Here is a 19,232-nt window from a genome sequence, read left to right as displayed (position 1 = left end):
CATTCCATGATTCTACGACACTGGCAGGGCAAGGCAGAGAATGCTGCAAGAGAATCATGGAATCATAGAATGGTTTGGGTTGGAAGGAGACCTTGAAGATTATCCAGTTTCAACCCCCTTGCTGTGGGCAGGGACACCTTCCACTAGCCCAGGTTGCTCCAGGTCCTGTCCAACCTGGCCTTGGAGACTCCCAGGGATGGGGCAGCCACAGCTCTTCTGGACAACTTGTGCTAGGGCCTCCCCACTCTCACAGGGAAGAATTTTTTCCTAATGGGAAAATAGTGAAAATTTCCTGAGAGGAGAGAGCAGAGATGATGATGGCAGTGTCCCCAGCAGGTAGCACCCCATCTTTGTTCTGCAGACAGCCACAGGGTAAAAGGGAGGTACCATCAGCTTCCCACCTCTGATAATAATGAATTTAAGGAGAGAAGAAGGTGGGTCACAGCTTCCTTTGCTCCATGTGCTTCTTGTAGCTGAAGGCTGAGCTGGAATCCCATCTGAATGTTCTGGAGCCATGCCTTCTCTGGCCTGGGCAAACAGGGAGCAGGGACCAGGGGCATAGGCTGCCCCCATGCCCCACATGTCCCACAGCACATGAGGAAGCCTCGTGCCATCCTGCCAAGCCAGGCTGGTAGCAGTGAAGGTGGCTAGAGACAGAAAAACATCTCAGAGCAAAGATGGCCCTTTTATTTTGGGAATCCTGGGCACTGTTGTGCAGGGTGTTCCAGGCAGCAATCACCAAGGACGTCCTGGAGCAGCAGGAGAGCTGCACATCCCAGTGATTCCATGCTGGGGGCTGTCACACGCACAGCACAATGGGCTTTTCTTTTGATTCCATGCTAAAAGGACAGCTTCAGCTTCCTAATAAAGGGATTGCTTTTCAGTTTGAAACGAAAATTGTAGAAATCATTAAATCTTGAAGTTTAGATTGTGAATCACAGAATGGTTAGGGTTGGAGGAGACTTTAAAGCTCATCTCATTCCACCCCCCTGCCATGGGCAGGGACACTTACAAGAATATATTCTTGTGAGAAAGAATTTATGAATTGCATTTGTTACAGATTTAAGCTTATTATTAGTTTATACCTCTTACCTGGAAGATATTTCCAGTTTGTAAGGGTACATTTTGCTATGTTGCTACATTTTGCCCTTTACCTTGTAGGAGAAAAAAAATGATCCCACTGAAAATGTGAAAATGATGCTTTTAAAAATCCATATAGGACTACCTGCTTTGAAAATCAGTCTCTGTAAGGATGAGGATTAAACAAAGCAGGAATGGAGAAGAGATTGCTGCCTACTTCTGCCTTATTTAAATATTCCCCGAGCTTCCTCCATTTTAATCTCCCTTAAAAAGATGGCTGTTACTGAAGCTGGCAGCCCCTCCGAAAGCAGCATCATTTTTCTGGCGTGATGTTCAGCTGAGCGAGCCTAATGCGGAGTGGGGACCCCCTTCAGCCAACTGAGCAACCGGGATGATTCCCAATTCCCCAGTGCTTCCAGCCATCCGGCTGAATCCACTCGGATCTGTCCTCGCTCCTTTGTGCAATCCCTGATTTCATTCCTCTCTCCTGCGAGCACATCCACCCACGGGCAGGCTCGGCAAGGATGCGATGCCAGGCTTGGCTTTGTCTGGGATTAGCAGCTGCTGGGCTTTGGGGGATCGCTGGCTTTGCTGAACGCTGATTTTTTTCCTGGACTGGGGAAGGGGTTGTCTGTGTTCCCAAGGAGCTCTCCTGTCTGACCAGTGATTTCTCCAGGAGGATTTGTGGACGGTAGCAAGGAGTTTTCCAAAATGCCTGAAGCAAACTATTTGTTATCTGTATCTTGGGGTTATATTAAGGTGGGTTTAATTCCTGAAGGACTATTAATGGCTAGTTCGTTTTGTGCTGTGTTACTTGGATAAAACCTCTATCAGGAAAAAAATGCTTTTTAAATGGTTATTTATGTGTATTTTGGCAAGAGCTCGACATGTGTGTAGTGTGCATGCAGAGTACATGTATGGAATTTTTTTATCCCTTTGGGAATTCAGTGTTGCAGGATAAAATGATGCAGCGATGAAAATGTTTGATTATAAAATCAGGAGGATTATAGCATGTATATGTGGGGGAATAATGTCTGAATCCTACATTTTACTCTAACGAGCTGAGCAGATCTTCAGATTTATGGCATATTTCTCCTCTGGATATGCAGTTGTCTTTTCCTTGCATAATACAAAATGGAGAAAACTTACAAAATCCAGAACAGGAGAAGGTTATAGGATGGAGAATTCTAACCCCAACAAGAATTTGAGCTTTCAGAGCAATTACCTGAAACGTTATTTCCTCATTTGTGACAGTAACAACTAATGTGCATCTTTGGAGGAAATTAATGGTGTAGTTTAGTGAATTGAAAAGAAATATCCAGTCATGGTGATGCTGAACAGTATCTAAATGAAACCAAACCATGGCTCTGACTCCATTCCAAATATTCCCAGAATTTTGCTTCTAACATCTTGTTTGTGGACTCGCCTGTGCTAACATTGGGTTGATTTGGGAAAGGATTCAGAAAAATGCCATCTTTGTCTGTGCTCTTCCCCTCCCAGTTCAAGAGGATGCTGAACCGGGAGCTGACACACCTCTCCGAGATGAGCCGCTCCGGCAACCAGGTGTCTGAGTACATTTCCAACACTTTCCTGGGTAAGGAATCACATCCCAAGCTTTCGGGTGACTCAGAGAGAGATTAATGGCAGCCTAATCACTGCTTGTGCCCAGCTTTCCTTTGGGGCAGAGCATTACTGAAATATGCTGGGGTTTTCACTTTCAAATAGATATGGGGAGGAAAATGATGGTGTTTGAGTAAGTCTATTCACAGAGGAATTCCTTCTCTAAACCAATGGATTTTGCTGTGCAGATTGAATGAGGCAGTTGGTAGGTGCTTTATGCAATACTTGATTTTTGTGTTGACCTTATGTAAAGGACAAAGTCACACGAGCTCAACTTGCAACTACTGCCTCATTCAGCTGCATCTTCCCCTTCAGAGACAGGGTTCAGATCAGACTCAGCCCAGACATTTTATATATTACTTTGTGTGAATTTGCTCATTTTGCACCAAAAGTCAGAATAAAGACTAAAGAGAATATTTTGCATTTCATTAGTTTTGCTGGAGCCCACAGCACTACTGACATGAATGAATCCTCTGTGTCAACAAATATATTTATTACGAGAAATAGAATATTCTGTGGAAGCAGCTTTAGAATTTGTGATCATTTGCATATAAAATGATATGTAGCAAAGTACCCTCATACATATCTCTGAGTCCAGCAGCTCCAAACAATGAGAGATATGGGATATTAGAGCTCATGGAGAATTGTGCCCTGGGGTTAAGATGATCCTGAATGCATTCACCGCATGACACACAATTATTTCCATTAAGGGATTTTAAAGTGATTCCAGTGGCCAGTTGCAACTGCAACTGCTGTCTGCATTTAGGACACATCACATCATTAATAATCCATGGAAGTCTGGAGCTGCTTTGTGGGATCCAATGACCCTGTCTTAGTCTTCAGCTTTACCGTGACATCCAGAATATGAATTAAAACAAGTAATTAGGAGCAAGGCTGTCCAGCTGCCAGCCAGCAGCCACTGCTTGGAGAGCCTGGGATACACAGCACAGCCACAGTGGCATGTTCAGGGAGCTGGTTGGTCATCAGCTCTTCCCATTAGGCGCAAGTCTGTGGAGCAGGATGGGCCTCAGCTGGAATTGCTTATGTGGCCACCAAAAATAAACCACACATACACTAAAGTCAGTGGAGTCTGTAATTCAGCAGGGGCTGATTAGCTGGAGCTGCTGCTGGTGCTAATGGGGTTGTGTTATTCATGGAATCCTGGAATTCCAGACTGGTTTGGTTTGGGGGTGACTTCAAAGACCATTCAGTTCCACCCTCTGCCATAGGCAGGGACACCTTCCACTAGACCAGGTTGCTCCAAGCCCTGTCCAACCTGGCCTTGGACACTTCCAGGAATGGGGCAGCCACAGCTTCTCTGGGCAACCTGTGCCAGGGCCTCACCACCCTCATAGGAAGAATATCCCATCTATCCCTGTCCTCTGGCAGTGGGAAGCCATTCCCCCTTGTCCTGTCCCTCCAGGCCCTTGTCCCAAATCCCTCTCCAGCTCTCTTGGAGCCCCTTTAGGCACTGGAAGGGCTCTAAGGTCTCCCTGGAGCCTTCTCTTCTCCAGGTGAACCCTCAGCTCTCCCAGCCTGTCTCCAGAGCAGAGGGACTCCAGCCCTGGGAGCAGCACCGTGGCCTCCTCTGGACCTGCTCTAACAGGTCCATGTCTTTCAATTCTTTCTATTCCCTTACTCAAACTGGGTCAGGCAACTGCATTTCCCTTTGCAGGTCTGGACAATGGTCTGTTCATTCCTGTTCTGCTGCTCCTCCCGTCCTCTGTGACAGTGACGTCCCTGTGTTCTGTGGCAGTGTGAGGCCACTCAGCCACTCAGCCTGTGTTTTGTGGCAGTGTGAGGGCCGTGGTGGTGCTGAGTGGTGCAGGCTCTCCAGACTGGGCCAGATTGCAGCCTGATTGCTCACATTAAAAAAAAAAAAAAAAAGAGTAAAGCTTTTAAAAGGATCATCAAGCTATTTTGGGAAGTCATGCTGTTACATTTTTTATGAATTACTTTTTCCCCCCTAAAATTTGGTTTAAAATTAAATGAACACACAAAATAACAGGAGCCTACAGCTGAGGAGGTTGAACAAACAAACAAAAAAAGAAATATGTGGGTAGGACATTCATTTATCTCTAAGCAGCATTTGTTAGATTGGGATAATTTACAGATATTAAAACCAGATCATGTGATCTCATTCAATCTCTTAATTTTATTAGAGCCCGCAGTGACAGGACAAGGGAGAATGGCTTCCCACTGTCAGAGGGCAGGGTTAGATGGGATATTGGGAAGAAATTCTTCCCTATGAAGGTGGTGAGGCCCTGGCACAGGTTTCCCAGAGAAGCTGTGGCTGCCCCATCCTTGGAAGTGTCCAAGGCCAGGTTGGACAGGGCTTGGAGCAACCTGGTCTAGTGGAAGGTGTCCCTGCCTGTCATGGCAGGGGATGGATCTGGGTGACCTTCAAGGTCCCTCCCAACTCAAACCATTCTGTGATTCCATGATTAAATGAGCTGAGAAGGAACCAAGAAGTGATGTCCTCTGCAGAAGGTCCAGTCCTGCAGTCACTGGGCACAGCTTTAGATCCATGTGAAGGTCAAAGATGACAAACAGTGGTTTTATTATTGGCCCCATCACATAAACAGGGAAGATCGTGGTGCCCTTTTGGGACAAGTTCTACCTAAGGGCTGAGGGGTGTTGCTGCCACCACCGGGGACACTTGATTTAACAAATCAGATATTTCTGTCCAAGAATGTCCATTTTACACTGCCTTAATGTTAGTCATTGCTAAGGAGATTATGTAGAGGAAAGTCCTTCAGTGGTTCAGCAAAAACATGCAAGGGAAACACCCACTGATGTCAGCCAGGCTGTTACTGTGAATAATGGCTTCTTTCTTAATTGCAGTGCTGCAGATACACTGGTAGTTCTGATTTCAGAGGATTTTAATTAAGCCAAGGCAAAAGTAACTAATGTCTACAGGCCTTGTCCCTCTGAAGGTCCTCAGGGATGCAAAGGTGCAAAGAGATTATTATAGCCTTTTCTACGAGTCCATGAAAAATTATTTGTATGGAAGTAATGAGCAAGTGTATCTCCACTTTAATTCAGCAAATAAATCAGCTGTAAGGGCAGTAAATAACATATGTGGAGATATTTATTGATTTATTTATTTATTAAACACATCTCCACAGCCAAGTTTGTACCTATTTCGTGTGGACTAATATTGTTATTATCTCTGAGAATGGCAAGAAGAATGTGGCCTGTGCTTTGTATGTTATTCTCTACATATTTGTAAAGGACAAACCTTTAATAAATCAGTGTCACAAATTTGTTACTGGGTTGGTGCTCTAAGAGCAGGGGATGTTGACACTAATAATTACCAACATAGGGAATGGGAAAATACAAACTTTTTAAGCTTTAATGAGGAAAAATGTGTTGTTGGGATATGTATATTTCCCTTAAAATAGGTAATAAAAATTAATTGGGATTTAGCCATGAACAGAACCTGATGCCCTTCAGGCACGGAGAATCACAGAAGCATTTAGGTTGGAAAGCCTTCTTAGACTAGTAAGTCCAACCATCCTCAGCACTGCCAAGGCTACCACTGCCCCATGTGCCCAAGTGCCACATCCACTCATAGAGACACATTCCTGGACATCTGCTGTGTCCCCAGGCCATGCACGGTGAAAATGGCTACAAGGAAAGCAGCCTGGTCTTAAACAATCGTAGAATATGCCGAGATAGAAGGGACCCATCAGGATCATCGCACCCAACTCCTGGCCCAGCACAGGACACTCCAAAAATCACACCAAGTGTCCCAGCAGGGCTCAGTGGCAGGTGTTCAGTCTTTCAGAGAGGAACCAGAGGTTGTGTCACTGTTTTGCTTTGGCTTTTGGGTCCCAAAATACAAGACCCCAGGCAGGAACACCTGGGTTTGAACTGGCGTGTGGAGCCACTTAGTGAGCAAAGCCAAGGGTTGATTTTGGGGGTGTGACCAGTGCTTGTGCTGCAAACGGTGTTGGCTCATTTCACCTTGATTTGTTACAGACAAGCAGAATGATGTGGAGATTCCTTCTCCCACCCAGAAAGACAGAGAGAAGAAGAAAAAACAGCAGCTCATGACACAGATCAGCGGAGTGAAAAAATTAATGCATAGTTCAAGCTTAAATAACACCAGCATTTCACGGTTTGGCGTGAAAACTGAAAAGGAAGATCATCTGGCCAAGGTATGACAGATTCTTGCCATTCTGGGGGAAGCTGGAAGCTGGGAAAGGACTGGATGAATGATTTCCCCCCTTGTAAAACTGTAATCAGTAATCCTGAAGTGATGTGGCCATTAAAAATGTTGTAATTAATGGTAGCAGGCCCTAACAGCATATTCTATGTTTATAAATACTTATAATTATCCCTAAAATAATAAGAAGAAAAGTGATGAAGGCTGAGGAGAACAATTATCAAACACAAAATCAGCCCTTCACAGTTACTCTGTGTTCCTGTACTTAAGTACACATATTCATGCACTTACATAATTACAATAATTATTAAATTTGCATATTTTGGAACTTTTGGGAAAGTTCAAAGATAGAACTTCTTCACACCAGAAGACGTGGTGCAAGTGAGAAATGCAGAATTGTCTGGAAAAATAATGTAATTATTCTCTTTTTGTCCTCTCAAAAGGAACTGGAAGATCTGAATAAATGGGGTCTGAACATATTTAACGTGGCCAGATATTCCCACAACAGGCCCCTCACCTGCATCATGTACGCCATATTCCAGGTGTGTCACTTCCTGCCCAAATTTGCTATTCTTTTATGGCACTACTTTAATTTCTTATTGCTTTCAGATTTGTTGTCTTCTCCAGCATGACTTTCTTACATGATACATGCCTGTATGTTTGTATCTTTTATTACATAGGAGCGAGATCTCCTGAAAACATTCAAGATCTCCTCAGACACGTTCGTGACGTACATGATGACACTGGAAGATCACTACCACTCGGACGTGGCCTACCACAACAGCCTCCACGCTGCTGATGTTGCCCAGTCCACCCATGTTCTGCTCTCTACCCCTGCCCTGGATGTGAGTTACCTTGTTTCAGCTGAGTTGTGCTGGGCAGGGTTGTGTTTGAAGGTGGGAGGGGCACTTCCTGCTCTTCCGAGGGCTCCGTTTGCTGCCAAGGACTCCTTCAGACACTGATCTCTGCTCTGTGGGGACCAGTGACAGGAATGGCCTGAAGTTGTGTCAGGGCAGGTTTAGGTTGCATCTTAGAAAAAGGTTCTTCCCCCAGAGGGTGGTTGGGCACTGAACAGGCTCCCCAGGGCAGTGGTCACAGCACCAAGGCTGCCAGAGCTCAAGGAGTGTTTGGATGATCCTCTGGGGCACACGGTGTGACTCTTGGGAATGGGTCTGTGCGGGGCTGAGGGTTGGACTGGATGATCCTTGTGGGTCCCTTCCAACTCAGTATATGCTATGGTTCTGTGATTAAGAAAGCTCAGCAGCATCCCTTCCTGAAATTGCTGTTTCATCTTCAGGAGCACAAGCTGCTTGCAGACCTGTCTTATGAGTCAGTGGCTTGTCCTCAGAAAACTAATTTTAAAAAGCACAATTTGTTTCTCTAAATCTGCCTCCCAAACTGTTGAGGGATAAAACTTAAAGACCTCTCTGACAAATTCCTTCTTTCCTTTATAGGCTGTCTTCACAGATTTGGAAATCCTCGCTGCAATTTTTGCAGCTGCAATTCATGATGTGGATCACCCTGGGGTCTCCAATCAATTTCTTATTAATACAAGTGAGTTTTGTTTGGAATACAATCATAACTTCATCCACAAATTTGGAAACTTGTGGAAATGCTTTTTCTATTACATAAATGATGACTTGCAGACTGAATTGCCTTCTCAAAATATTGTGCAGTAAATGAGGGAAACATTTGGAAATAAAGCAATAATTAAAATGAAATTTCTAACAAAGGGAGCTATTGTAGTACAATTTGTAAAGTAGCCTTGTGAATATTACTACTCGCTAACATGTAATAATTCTTCCAGTCCCGAGTGCAAATTTTACCATTACTATAAGAGAAATAATGCTATTGCTATTGACAACCATAAAGCTAAATATTGTGGCTCATATTGTGTTCTGCAACAGGCTGAGCATGTATCTTGATTCCAAAATATGGGTATTGTTCTGTTTTGGAAAGAGTGTTCGCAGGATTCTGTTGTCAGTGACTCTGAAGCCGTAACTAAGTCAACTGAGTATTATTTTGTTCACTAAGACTGAGCAAAGGCTGTTTGTATTATAAACATACATTCTGGAATTATCAAACCACAGGCTCTTGTCACTCATGGAGCAAGAAACAATCACAGAATCCTGGAATTATTTCCTTTCACTGCCTGCCATGGGCAGGGACACCTCCCACTACCCCAAGTTGCTCCAACCCCCGTGCAACCTGGCCTTGAACACTTCCAGGAGTGGGACATCCACAACCTCCCTGGGCAAGGAAACCCTTCCTGATTTATTGCACACAGATGAAACATTGCAGTGCCTAGGACAAGTGTTTGCTGTTTGAAGTCACCCATTTCACATGCTGGAGTCACATATCTGTGTTCCTTTGCTAGATTCCGAGCTGGCCCTGATGTACAATGACGAGTCCGTCCTGGAGAACCACCACCTTGCTGTGGGTTTCAAACTGCTTCAGGAGGAGCACTGTGACATCTTCCAGAACCTGACCAAGAAGCAGCGTCAGACGCTCAGGAAGATGGTGATTGACATGGTATGAGCTGTGCACACTCTGCTTCTCTTCCTAACCCAAAAACTGGCTTACTTGTGTGGCTGCCCCTGCTGACATCCTGTTTTTTCCACCTCTGTCAAGGTGTTGGCCACTGATATGTCCAAGCATATGAGTCTGTTAGCTGATCTGAAGACTATGGTGGAAACTAAGAAGGTGACCAGTTCAGGAGTTCTCCTTCTGGACAACTACACAGACAGAATACAGGTATGGCAGCCAAATTTCCTGGATTTTGTGTATTTTGTTCAGGATGAAGAAACCACATTCCTGTTTTTATTGTGGCTGTTAAATTGAACATATATAGAAGCTACTGACCTAAATTTTCAGCAGTCATTTTCTTCTGTAATAAGAATGGGTGCACGGTAGTCCCATATATTTTAGGTGAAGGGGAGTATGGGTTTTGTAACACTAAGGGTATATAAGTTCAAACATGCACATCCTTCTGAGGTTAGTCCATAAGGCTGAGTTTATGAGGGTCCTCAAATTTCTGTGCTGCTTTCTCCCATTTGTTTCTTCTGCTATAGCATTGCAAGAATTTTAATTTATGGCTCCATACCTAGAAGCAACTCCCAGTGAGCTGAAATTAGTGATGTGCAGTCTGTCTCCTATATAAATTCTTGATTTACAGAAATGACAAAGCAGTGCTGGAACAGGGTTACATAGTGAGCAGGACAAGATACATTCCGATCTGCTCTGCACTTTGATGACCAACTTCTTAAGAACAGGCTCATGGGAAAACTCCTTCAGTTTTTATTTAAGATTGATGATGTTAAGACAGGTCACTTTGCTGCTGTCTCAGTCCTTCTGGCCAGTTAGTCAGGCACATCTTGTGTGTGTCTGGAAGGGATATTACTCACTTAATAGTAGGAGCATTTAACCTACTTCCATGAGAGCATGGAAATGAATTTTGAATGGTGGGAAGCACCTGCATTCAAAAACAAACCTGTGTGATGTCATTAACATTGTTACAACTGCACCCCCTGTAAGTCTTGAGTTGTCTGAACACCAGAGAGCATGTGTTGTCTCTGAAGGGACTGTGGCAGCTGGGCTCATCTGTGAATATATACAATCAGAGAATCACAGTCTGGTTTGGGTTGGGTGTGACTTTAAAGCTCATTTAGTCCAACCCCTGCCATGGGCAGGGACACCTTCCACTAGACCAGGTTGCTCCAAGCCCTGTCCAACCTGGCCTTAGGCACTTCCAGGGATGAGGCAGCCACAGCTTCTCTGGGCAACCTGTGCCAGGGCCTCACCACCCTCACAGGGAAGAATTCCTTCCCACTGTTCCATCTAACACTGCCCTCTGACAGTGGGAAGCCATTCCCCCTTGTCCTGTCCCTCCAGGCCTTTGCCCCAAGTCCCTCTCCAGCTCTCTTGGAGCCCCTTTGGGCACTGGAAGGGGCTCTAAGGTGTCCTGGAGCCTTCTCTTCTCCAGGTGAACACCCCCAGCTCTCCCAGCCTGTCTCCAGAGCAGAGGGGCTCCAGCCCTCAGAGCACCTCTGTGGCCTCCTCTGGACCTGCTCTAACAGGTCCACGTCTTTAACGTGGTATGATGGAACAATGTTAATATTTTTATGGGCTGTTTCATAATCAAGGAGTCTTGTGGTCAAATGTTCTGCAATAAGTGAGCAGATACAGCTTGAAACCATCTCCTTTTTCCATTTGATTTTATGCGTTTTCTGATTAATGTAATTGCAGGTTCTCCGAAATATGGTACATTGTGCGGACCTGAGTAATCCCACAAAGTCTCTGGAGCTGTACCGGCAGTGGACAGACAGGATCATGGAGGAGTTCTTCCAGCAGGGAGACAAGGAGAGAGAAAGAGGAATGGAAATCAGCCCGATGTGTGACAAACACACCGCTTCGGTGGAGAAATCACAGGTGATTGGCCCTAAGCTGCAGTTCTTACTGCCTGAGCTTGTAGTTTTAAAGCAGAGACAAAATTCATCTGCTCTCTCCAGCACAATTAGGCAATGAGCCAACTGTTCAGAGGGTTGGTTCTGATCGACCCTGACATCCAGCTGTGCCTGGAGCTCACACAGACTGATGAGGCTGCTCAGGCTCCTCTCTGTGCCCCTCGGCATCTCCTCATTTCCAAATGCGTGTTCATCTTGCCCTGTTCGTGTCCCAGTTTCCAGGAGGAGTTGGTTTCCTTTTGTTCCCCAGTCTTGAAAAGTGCAATTCTACTCTCCACATTCTCCTACTGGGTCTTTCCTGCTTTCACAGCCTCTGTTAATTAGCACCTCCTAAACATACTGACATTGTACCCTGGGTTAGACATTTATAGCAGTGCCAGCCCCACTGAACTGCAGGGTTAGGAGCTTCTCCCGGCTGAGATCCACTTCAGCACACTGGACAATATTCAGGACAGTTTTGTAGTGCATGATCCATCTGGTGAAGTTAGAGGACTGCTGGAACTGCTGTGTGCAGGGTGAAGGCACAGAAATAGTCATTTATGTCAATACAAACCTTAAAAGGAGCTGGATTTGCCACATTTTTTGAGATGAACTGGCTCATCCCTTGTTCTGATTCATAAATTAAATGGTTTCAAGCTCAGATTTTGTTCTGACCTTTGTAGTACAGGCCATAAAATTTCACCCAGATAGTCTGTAATGAAACCAGTAATTTATGTTTGCCTAAACATATTCCAACTTTTATATAATGGTGTCCTGGTTGTTGTTTTTGAATGACTAGAGCAAGTCATCATTGAGGTTTTTCAGCTTGAATAAGTAACAAAATTGATGATAATTATTTCCAAATGTCCTCTCAGGCTAAGCCAAGTGGTTTCAAAATTATTCACTCAGCCGCATGGTGATTTTGTTGGAAAAATCTGTCTTATTTGTTAACCTAACAAGAAATGAATCCTTCAGCCAGGCTCAGCCAGAAAATGCCCATGTGCTCCGCATGTGAGCTCCAATTCATTATTTGTTTCACATATGCACTTCACAGAGGCTTCAAAATGGCATTTTTGCTATGCAAAAGGGACAGGAATTGCACAAAATGGCCCTCATGGAAATCCCAAAGGAGAAAGGGAGGTGGCATGTCTGTGCTGGAGGGAAAGAAGGAGTTGACTGGAAAAGAGTATGCGAGTATTGCAAAGCTTGAGATGTCACCTCTTTACATCAAAATATTTTAGGATCAATGCTGAGCCGTGTGGTTATTCCATGTTATTCCAGTTTTTCCATGATCTGGGATGTTTATAAAGAAACAATGACCCTATTAATGAGTGCCAATCTTTACTCATTGCTGCTGTAGAGCCCTTGAGCATTTTGGGTGGCAGCAAAGCCATGAGCTAACCATAGAGAATCCTTTTTTTTTTCCCCTTTAAAAGTGCTCCGGAACATGTGCTGCAGGAAATTTTCATCACCTTTTTGTTTGAGCTGCCTCAACTGTATGTTACAATTGAATGTTAATGGTTCTATTGACATCCTGTTGTGTCTGAAGGAGCCATGTGTGATTTCCAAAGCAAACATCTGCATGTTGGGGCTGGCTCCTCGGAGAGCCATTTTCCTGCTGCACAGAAACCTTGTCCAGCAGAGCGAGGAGAAGTGACACATTCTGCCAAGAGGGAAGAATTTCAATCCTCTTTATGGCCATTCAGTTTTCTCCATCCTGGACGTACGTCCTCTCTTAGTCAGACAATTGAAGGATGATTTAGCTCAGAGCTTACGCCGGCGGAAGGACTGACGGACTCAGCCACAGCCCTCACTCTTTCCATCACCGACACGTCACTCCAGGGGGGTCGGACAGCAGTGGCCTGCCCTCTTCATGCAGGAGGAGGATTCTTGGGATGAGCTGACCTGCTTTCTGGGTTCTTTCCAAAACAAAATGAACGGAAAGAGAGTCTCTAGCTGGGCCAGCTCCTCAGAGAAACACAGTAGCTGCTTTGGCAGGGTGGAGGAGAAAAACTGAAATGTTTGAAGCTGCAGGAGCATTAAACAGTTCAGAATAGGCACAAAGTACACACTGTAGTAAAATACACCTAAAGCTTGAACTATAGTCCATAAGGCAGGGACATTCGGTCTTAGGATGGCTGCTTGCCTTGGGAGCACTGGTGTATTCCCAGCTCTCAGCCAAGTGTGTACCCTGAGGTAAGGGCACAGTGGCCATAAATGCACCAGCCTTGTCACCCGGGAATTCTGAGAGGAGCAGGGATACTTAAAACCCCACGTACTGCCAGGGATGGAATTGACAGTTCTATCTCTTGAATTTCCTGTTGGCTCCTGCTTTTAGTTAAACTTCAATCTAAGGTTTGATTTTAGACAGCAACCTAACCCAAGGTTGTAGGTGGAGTTCTGGGTATCAGATGATTTTGTCCGTGATTATGCTGTGCTGGTTTGGAGACTTGCTCTGGGGTGGGTATTTTGCTTGTAAAAATCAGGTATTACCATAAATTGAACTTTTTAGACACCTACCTTCTCCTAGTCATTCCCTTCCCCTAAGTGTGAGTGTTCCTGTGTTCCCAGGTGGGATTCATTGACTACATCGTCCATCCGCTCTGGGAGACATGGGCTGATCTGGTGCAACCCGATGCCCAGGACATCCTGGACACGCTGGAGGACAACAGGAACTGGTACCAGAGCATGATACCTCAGAGCCCATCCCCTCCCCTGGAGGAGCGGGGTCAGGACTGCCAGGGCCTCATGGAGAAGTTCCAGTTTGAACTGACACTGGAGGAGGAGGACTCGGATGGGCCAGAGAAGGACGGCGAGAGCATCGGCTACTTCAGCAATACACAGACACTCTGCGTGGCCGAACCAGGGGAGGAGGAGCCCCAGAGGGAAGCAAACATAGAGATTGTGACAGAAGACACATCTCCTGTCGACACATAATGTCCTGGACCCATGTGAGTGGATTTTAACACTTAAGGAGCATGCAAGCAGTCTCACGGACAGCCTGCAGCGGGGTCTGAGGCCTCTGTCCCACAGTGGCTTAAAGACCCTCCCAGCTACTTGAGATTGGAGTCAGGGTTAAAGATCGTGTAGTGAATGATTGCTCAGGAAATTACCAGGTGATTTACGGTTTGGTTTGAGCCTTGTCAGCCAAGAGCATCATGTTGTCCTGGAGCTGGCTTGGGTCGGGACTGAGGCGTCAATGACACACAACTGAGAGATTTTATACTGTTAGTTTTGGAATTTATACCAGTTAGACTGATAGAAACTACTGATTAATAACTCTCCATATAAAACCTGTCCACCCAACCACCTGTCTGCAGACCTGTGTGCCTTCTTTGTAAACACTTTCATGTCTTTTCAAGAGTCTCTTAATTAAATACACAGAGTTTAGTATTCAAAAGCAACACAAAGTGTTTCAGAATTGACGGATACTTTTTTGATTCTTCCTGTTACAAGAAGCAGTCTTCCTTTTTTTCATGGGCAATACCTGTCACTTTATTGCAGTTAATCACTTTGACAGACTAAACAGAAGGGGAAACCCTCTGGTTTGCATTACTGCACCTTTAATCGTCTTCTTAATACCCCTGGTGACCTGTTTTAAGTCACTTCATGCCATCATGCACCGTCTCTGTTCTCTTGCTTGGAACAACAGTATTTTTTCCTCACAGGGTTTGGTTTTGTGGTGAGCAGGACAGAGGACAGGTTGTTTCCATGGCACAGTGCAGTACAAACATGAGTAAGGCAGTGTGTGACACATGTTCCCCCTCGGCAGCTCCTTGGAATTTGCACGCTCGGATATTTGTGTTTCTCTCGCCTCTTGTCCACGTTTCCTAGGTTTAGGCCCACCATCCTCCTCCTGCACTGCCTCGAGCTCTAACACCTCCATTACTGTTTATAACAGTGTATTTATTACGTAATGTATATACTGTAATGTTTTGTAAGTTATTAATTTATATGAATTAGCATTGCCTGTCGGCGGCGATGTTAACGGTGTAGAAAACTCGGAATAAGAGTTGCCTTTTTTTCTTGTAACCTTTTGTATTGCATAAAGTACAAGAACCTGAACATAGCTGGAGAGACAGACGCAACCCAGGAAGGGCATTCGGGTGGCAGCCGCCCGTGGGAGGGGTGGCACCAGACCCCAGAGCAGTTGGGAGTGAACAGAGAGACGGGGAAGCGAACAAAGAAACCCCCCGAGAACGGGCTGGCTTTTAAATGTCACGTTCCAATTTCTGAACAACCCAATGTGAATTTCTATGACAAAAATGTGAACTGATGTAATAATTGTGCTGTGAAACTTCCTCTGACAAAGCTTGTCCGGCATCGTGAGCGGTGTCAATCTCAGTTTGTAAAATATGTTTCAAGCTTTTTGGTCCAACTTGTGACTAACTAGTTAATGACAATAGCACAGTTGTGCATGATCAATGGGTTTGTTTGTCTGTTGAACACTGCATTGTTCCAGGTGGTTATTTTATTGTTTCCAAAAGTTTCACACAATGTATGTTATAGTATTATATATTGTGTTCAGATGCATTCTTAAGAGATTTTTATATGAAGTGAATAAATGAAAGCATGACCCTGCCTGTGGCTCTTCATGATGCTTTTGTCAACAAGTCAGCGTAAGCTGTGTCACCACCACTTGGGGGACAGCAAAATGGAACCCTCCAAGCCCAGAACATGCCCATACCCCAAATCCAGAACATGCCTGTGTCTGAAACCCAGAACCCTTTCTTGGCCAAAATGCAGAATCATCCCATAGTCAAAACCCAGGACCTCCCAGAGCTGAAACCCAGAACCTCCTACAGCCAAAACTCAGGACCTTCCCACAGGCAAACCCAAAACTGTCCCATAGCCAAAACCAGAACTTCCCACAGCTGAAACCCAGAACTGTCCTATTCCCAAAACCCAGAACCCTCCTACAGCCAAAATCCAGAACCATCCTGTGGCTCAAACACAGGATCCTCCCACAGCCAAAGCTAGAACCCTCACATGGCCAAAACCCAGAACCTCCCACAGCCCAATCCCAGTGGACACGGAGGAGCCCTTGCCTTACGCACGGGAAGAGGAGGGTTCCTGTGTCCGGAGGGCACGGCCACTCTCCATGGTGGGCTGGAGCCCGTGGCCTTCCTGGCGGGGCCGGTGTGGCGGCGACAGGAAGTCGCGCGCAGACAGGAAGCCATGGCTGCGCACCAGGACGGCCCCCAGGCCACTTTCATGTCCCGGCCTGACCCAAAACAACCAACTTTCCAGTAAAAAACATCCTGCTGACAGGCACTTGAGGGGACACGGGGACTCTGTACTACTCTGTACTGCTGTGGCATGCCAGTGGTGCTCCCACTGTGGCACTGTGTGAGCCTCCACAAGCTTGTCCTGGATTCGCTGGCTCCAAAGTGAAGCCACGTGAAAGCAAGTGTGGATCTCTCATCCCACATCTGTTTTCCCACCCAGCATTCCATGGCAGCAGCAACTGCCAACCCACCTTCCTGCAAATCCCTCCTATCCCAGCGGAAGGGGCTTCAGCCTCAGCTCACCCGGGGCTTGGCAGCCAAAGCCAGCACCTCTCGGGGGATTCTCCCAGCACCATGCCAGGAGGTTAATAGTACTTTCTTTCTCAATGAATTCATGAAATCCCAGAATGGTTTGGGTTGGAAGGGACCTCAAAACTCATCAGTTTCACCTCCTGCCATGGACAGGGACACCTCCCACTATCCCAGGTTGCTCCAAGCCCTGTCCAACCTGGCCTTGGACACTTCCAGGAATGGGGCAGCCACAGCTTCTCTGGGCAACCTGTGCCAGGGCCTCCCCACTCTCACAGGGAATAATTTCCTCCTAATCTCTAATTCAAATCTCTCCTCTTTTAGTTTAAAACCATTCCCCTCTTCACGTCCTTTCCATGATCCTTTGCTGTGCTGGCTGTGTCCTGCTGTGGCCAGCACTGTGCCCACAGCTCCCAGCAATGTGCAGAGATGGGAAATGGGTTATTGGGCTGGAAAAACATTGGCAGTTCTGGGTGGGGAAAGTGCCTAAGCAGGATAGACAGCAGAGCTGGGGCTGCAGGTGAAGCACCTGCCCTGCATCCAGAGGTGTGTTAGGGGAGATGATGTGCCCGGTGGTGTCCATGGCTGCAGGGCCAGCACGGGGGTTCTGCCCTGGCCCACTCCCCTCTGCCCACACCCCCTCCCCTCCAGCCTCCCCTTAATTTATTCCTGTCCCTTTTCCATGACCTAGTTCTGCCAGGCAGTAGCTTCCTCGTGAACAGGGGCACGCAGCAGCGCAGTTCTGGTGCTGTGAGCAAACGCCTTTCCCTGCTCCTTCCCAGCAGCAGCAGAAAAATGCTCCTGTGGCCTTTATGCTGCAAAACCCAGATTCCTTCTGTTTCCCTTCCATTTTTGGGGTGGGAAATCCCAGTTCAGGTAGGAGGTGGTTTGCTGGCTCAGTTTCCTCAGTTCCTGGGGGGATGATGATGATGCCTTGGCTCTGCTTCCCCATCCTCACATCCAGAGCTCCTGTGGGGTTTGCATGGTTTTGCTCAGCATGGGAAGCACGTCGGTGTGGAGGCAGCAATGCTCTGCTCCCTCCTTGCTCCAGAGTGGCCTGGATAGACAGGGCTGATGGATCCTGCTCCCCCTCCCTGGTGGTCTCCCCAGTCACTTCCAGCAGTCCCCCAGCAGGTCCTGGAGGGGCTGAGGTGCGCGGGGTGGATGGTGTGGAGGGGCTCAGGACCTCCAGCCTCCCAGGACACAGATGCACAGCCTGTCCCCTCCATGCTGCCACTGTCAATGATGGATGTTCCCCCCAGCCCCCGAGTGGCAGCTGTCCTTGTCCCCAAGGACATAGTTTCCTGCTGAGGCCATGGAGCTGGGATTTCAGGGGGATTTCCACCACCCACAGGCGTCAATCCTGGGGATGAGCACTGGGAGCAGAGCTGGCCCTTTCCAGCTGCCCAGGGCGCGGGGACAAGGGTCCCGCAGAGCCCCCGGCGCTGCCAGGAAACTTCTGACCTGGAGGTCGGAATTGTTCATGGAAACCATGATGCAGAGAAATAAAATAATAAACCAGCCTTGTTGCTGTTTCCCATGGAGCACAGGCTGCACTACTGGAGGTGGGGCTGGATTTCCACGGGCTTTTTTCCCCCAGTCCATAGGAATTAGGGATGAGTGTGGGTGTTCCCACCTGCCCAGTGATGTAAGACAGAGCTGGAACAAAGGACAAGTGACAAGACAAGAGGAAATGGCCTCAAGTTGCACCGGGGAGGTTTAATTTGGATAATAGGGAAAATTTCTCCATGAAAAGGACTGTCCAGAGCAGTCATGGAGTCCCCCATCCCTGGAGGGCTTTAAAAGCCGTGTGGATGTGGCACTTGGGGACATGGGGTAGTGGTGGCCTTGGCAGTGCTGGGGGGGAACGACTGGATTTGATGGGCTCAGAGGGCTTTTCCTACCCAAACAATTCAGTGATTCTATGATTCTCTGCTCGTGGTCCACAGCCCCATGTCCCTCTGTGTGCCAGCCAGCAGGACAGAGCATTTCCCAGGTTATAAATCCAACCATAAGGATTTGCAAAGTGCCGAAAGTGGTTTGCTCACGGAGGATATTTGGGTACCGCTGGTGCAGAGTTCACCTAAAGGTCCTACAGATGAAAAAAGAGAAACGAAAATGCAAAGCACTGACAGTTTTGCAGTCAAAAACAGGAAGGAGCTGGGGGCTGGTGCACAAAGAGCAGATTTTATCGGGTCTGAGGTGCTGGAACGGAGCTGAGTTCTCCCAGTACTGGCACCTTCGTGTGAAGCTGGGAGCTGGAACTGGCACGGGGACAGCGGTGGGATCCAGGGCTGGCCACGAAGGACAGGGCAGGTTGTGGTTCAGCTGATATGGTTCAAGATGTGTTTAGATGTTTTAGCTCTCCCAAATATCCCTTTT

General features: G+C 46.7%; 1 protein-coding gene across 6 annotated transcripts in view; it reads left to right on the top strand.

The window, feature by feature from the left end:
• Positions 1 to 15,895, top strand: part of PDE4B (phosphodiesterase 4B) — a 156,942-nt gene extending 141,047 nt beyond the window's left edge. For 5 of the 6 annotated variants that reach the window (XM_027651407.1, XM_027651401.1, XM_027651402.1 and 2 more), the window contains 9 exons: positions 2,581 to 2,674; positions 6,685 to 6,863; positions 7,315 to 7,413; positions 7,552 to 7,716; positions 8,326 to 8,425; positions 9,249 to 9,403; positions 9,503 to 9,625; positions 11,117 to 11,299; positions 13,885 to 15,895. In XM_027651407.1, coding sequence (XP_027507208.1) covers positions 2,581 to 2,674; positions 6,685 to 6,863; positions 7,315 to 7,413; positions 7,552 to 7,716; positions 8,326 to 8,425; positions 9,249 to 9,403; positions 9,503 to 9,625; positions 11,117 to 11,299; positions 13,885 to 14,250 — 1,464 coding nt within the window. In that variant the 3' untranslated portion in view covers positions 14,251 to 15,895. Of the gene's footprint in view, positions 1 to 1,238; positions 1,840 to 2,580; positions 2,675 to 6,684; positions 6,864 to 7,314; positions 7,414 to 7,551; positions 7,717 to 8,325; positions 8,426 to 9,248; positions 9,404 to 9,502; positions 9,626 to 11,116; positions 11,300 to 13,884 lie in introns of those variants that run through there. The other variant, XM_027651404.1, reaches the window with a different exon arrangement.
• The last annotated feature ends 3,337 nt before the right edge of the window (positions 15,896 to 19,232 follow it).

The sequence above is a fragment of the Corapipo altera genome, unplaced genomic scaffold (assembly GCF_003945725.1).
Source record: "Corapipo altera isolate COAL_440 unplaced genomic scaffold, ASM394572v1 57, whole genome shotgun sequence".
NCBI lineage: Eukaryota > Metazoa > Chordata > Aves > Passeriformes > Pipridae > Corapipo > Corapipo altera.
This window is presented reverse-complemented; position numbering and strand designations above follow the sequence as displayed.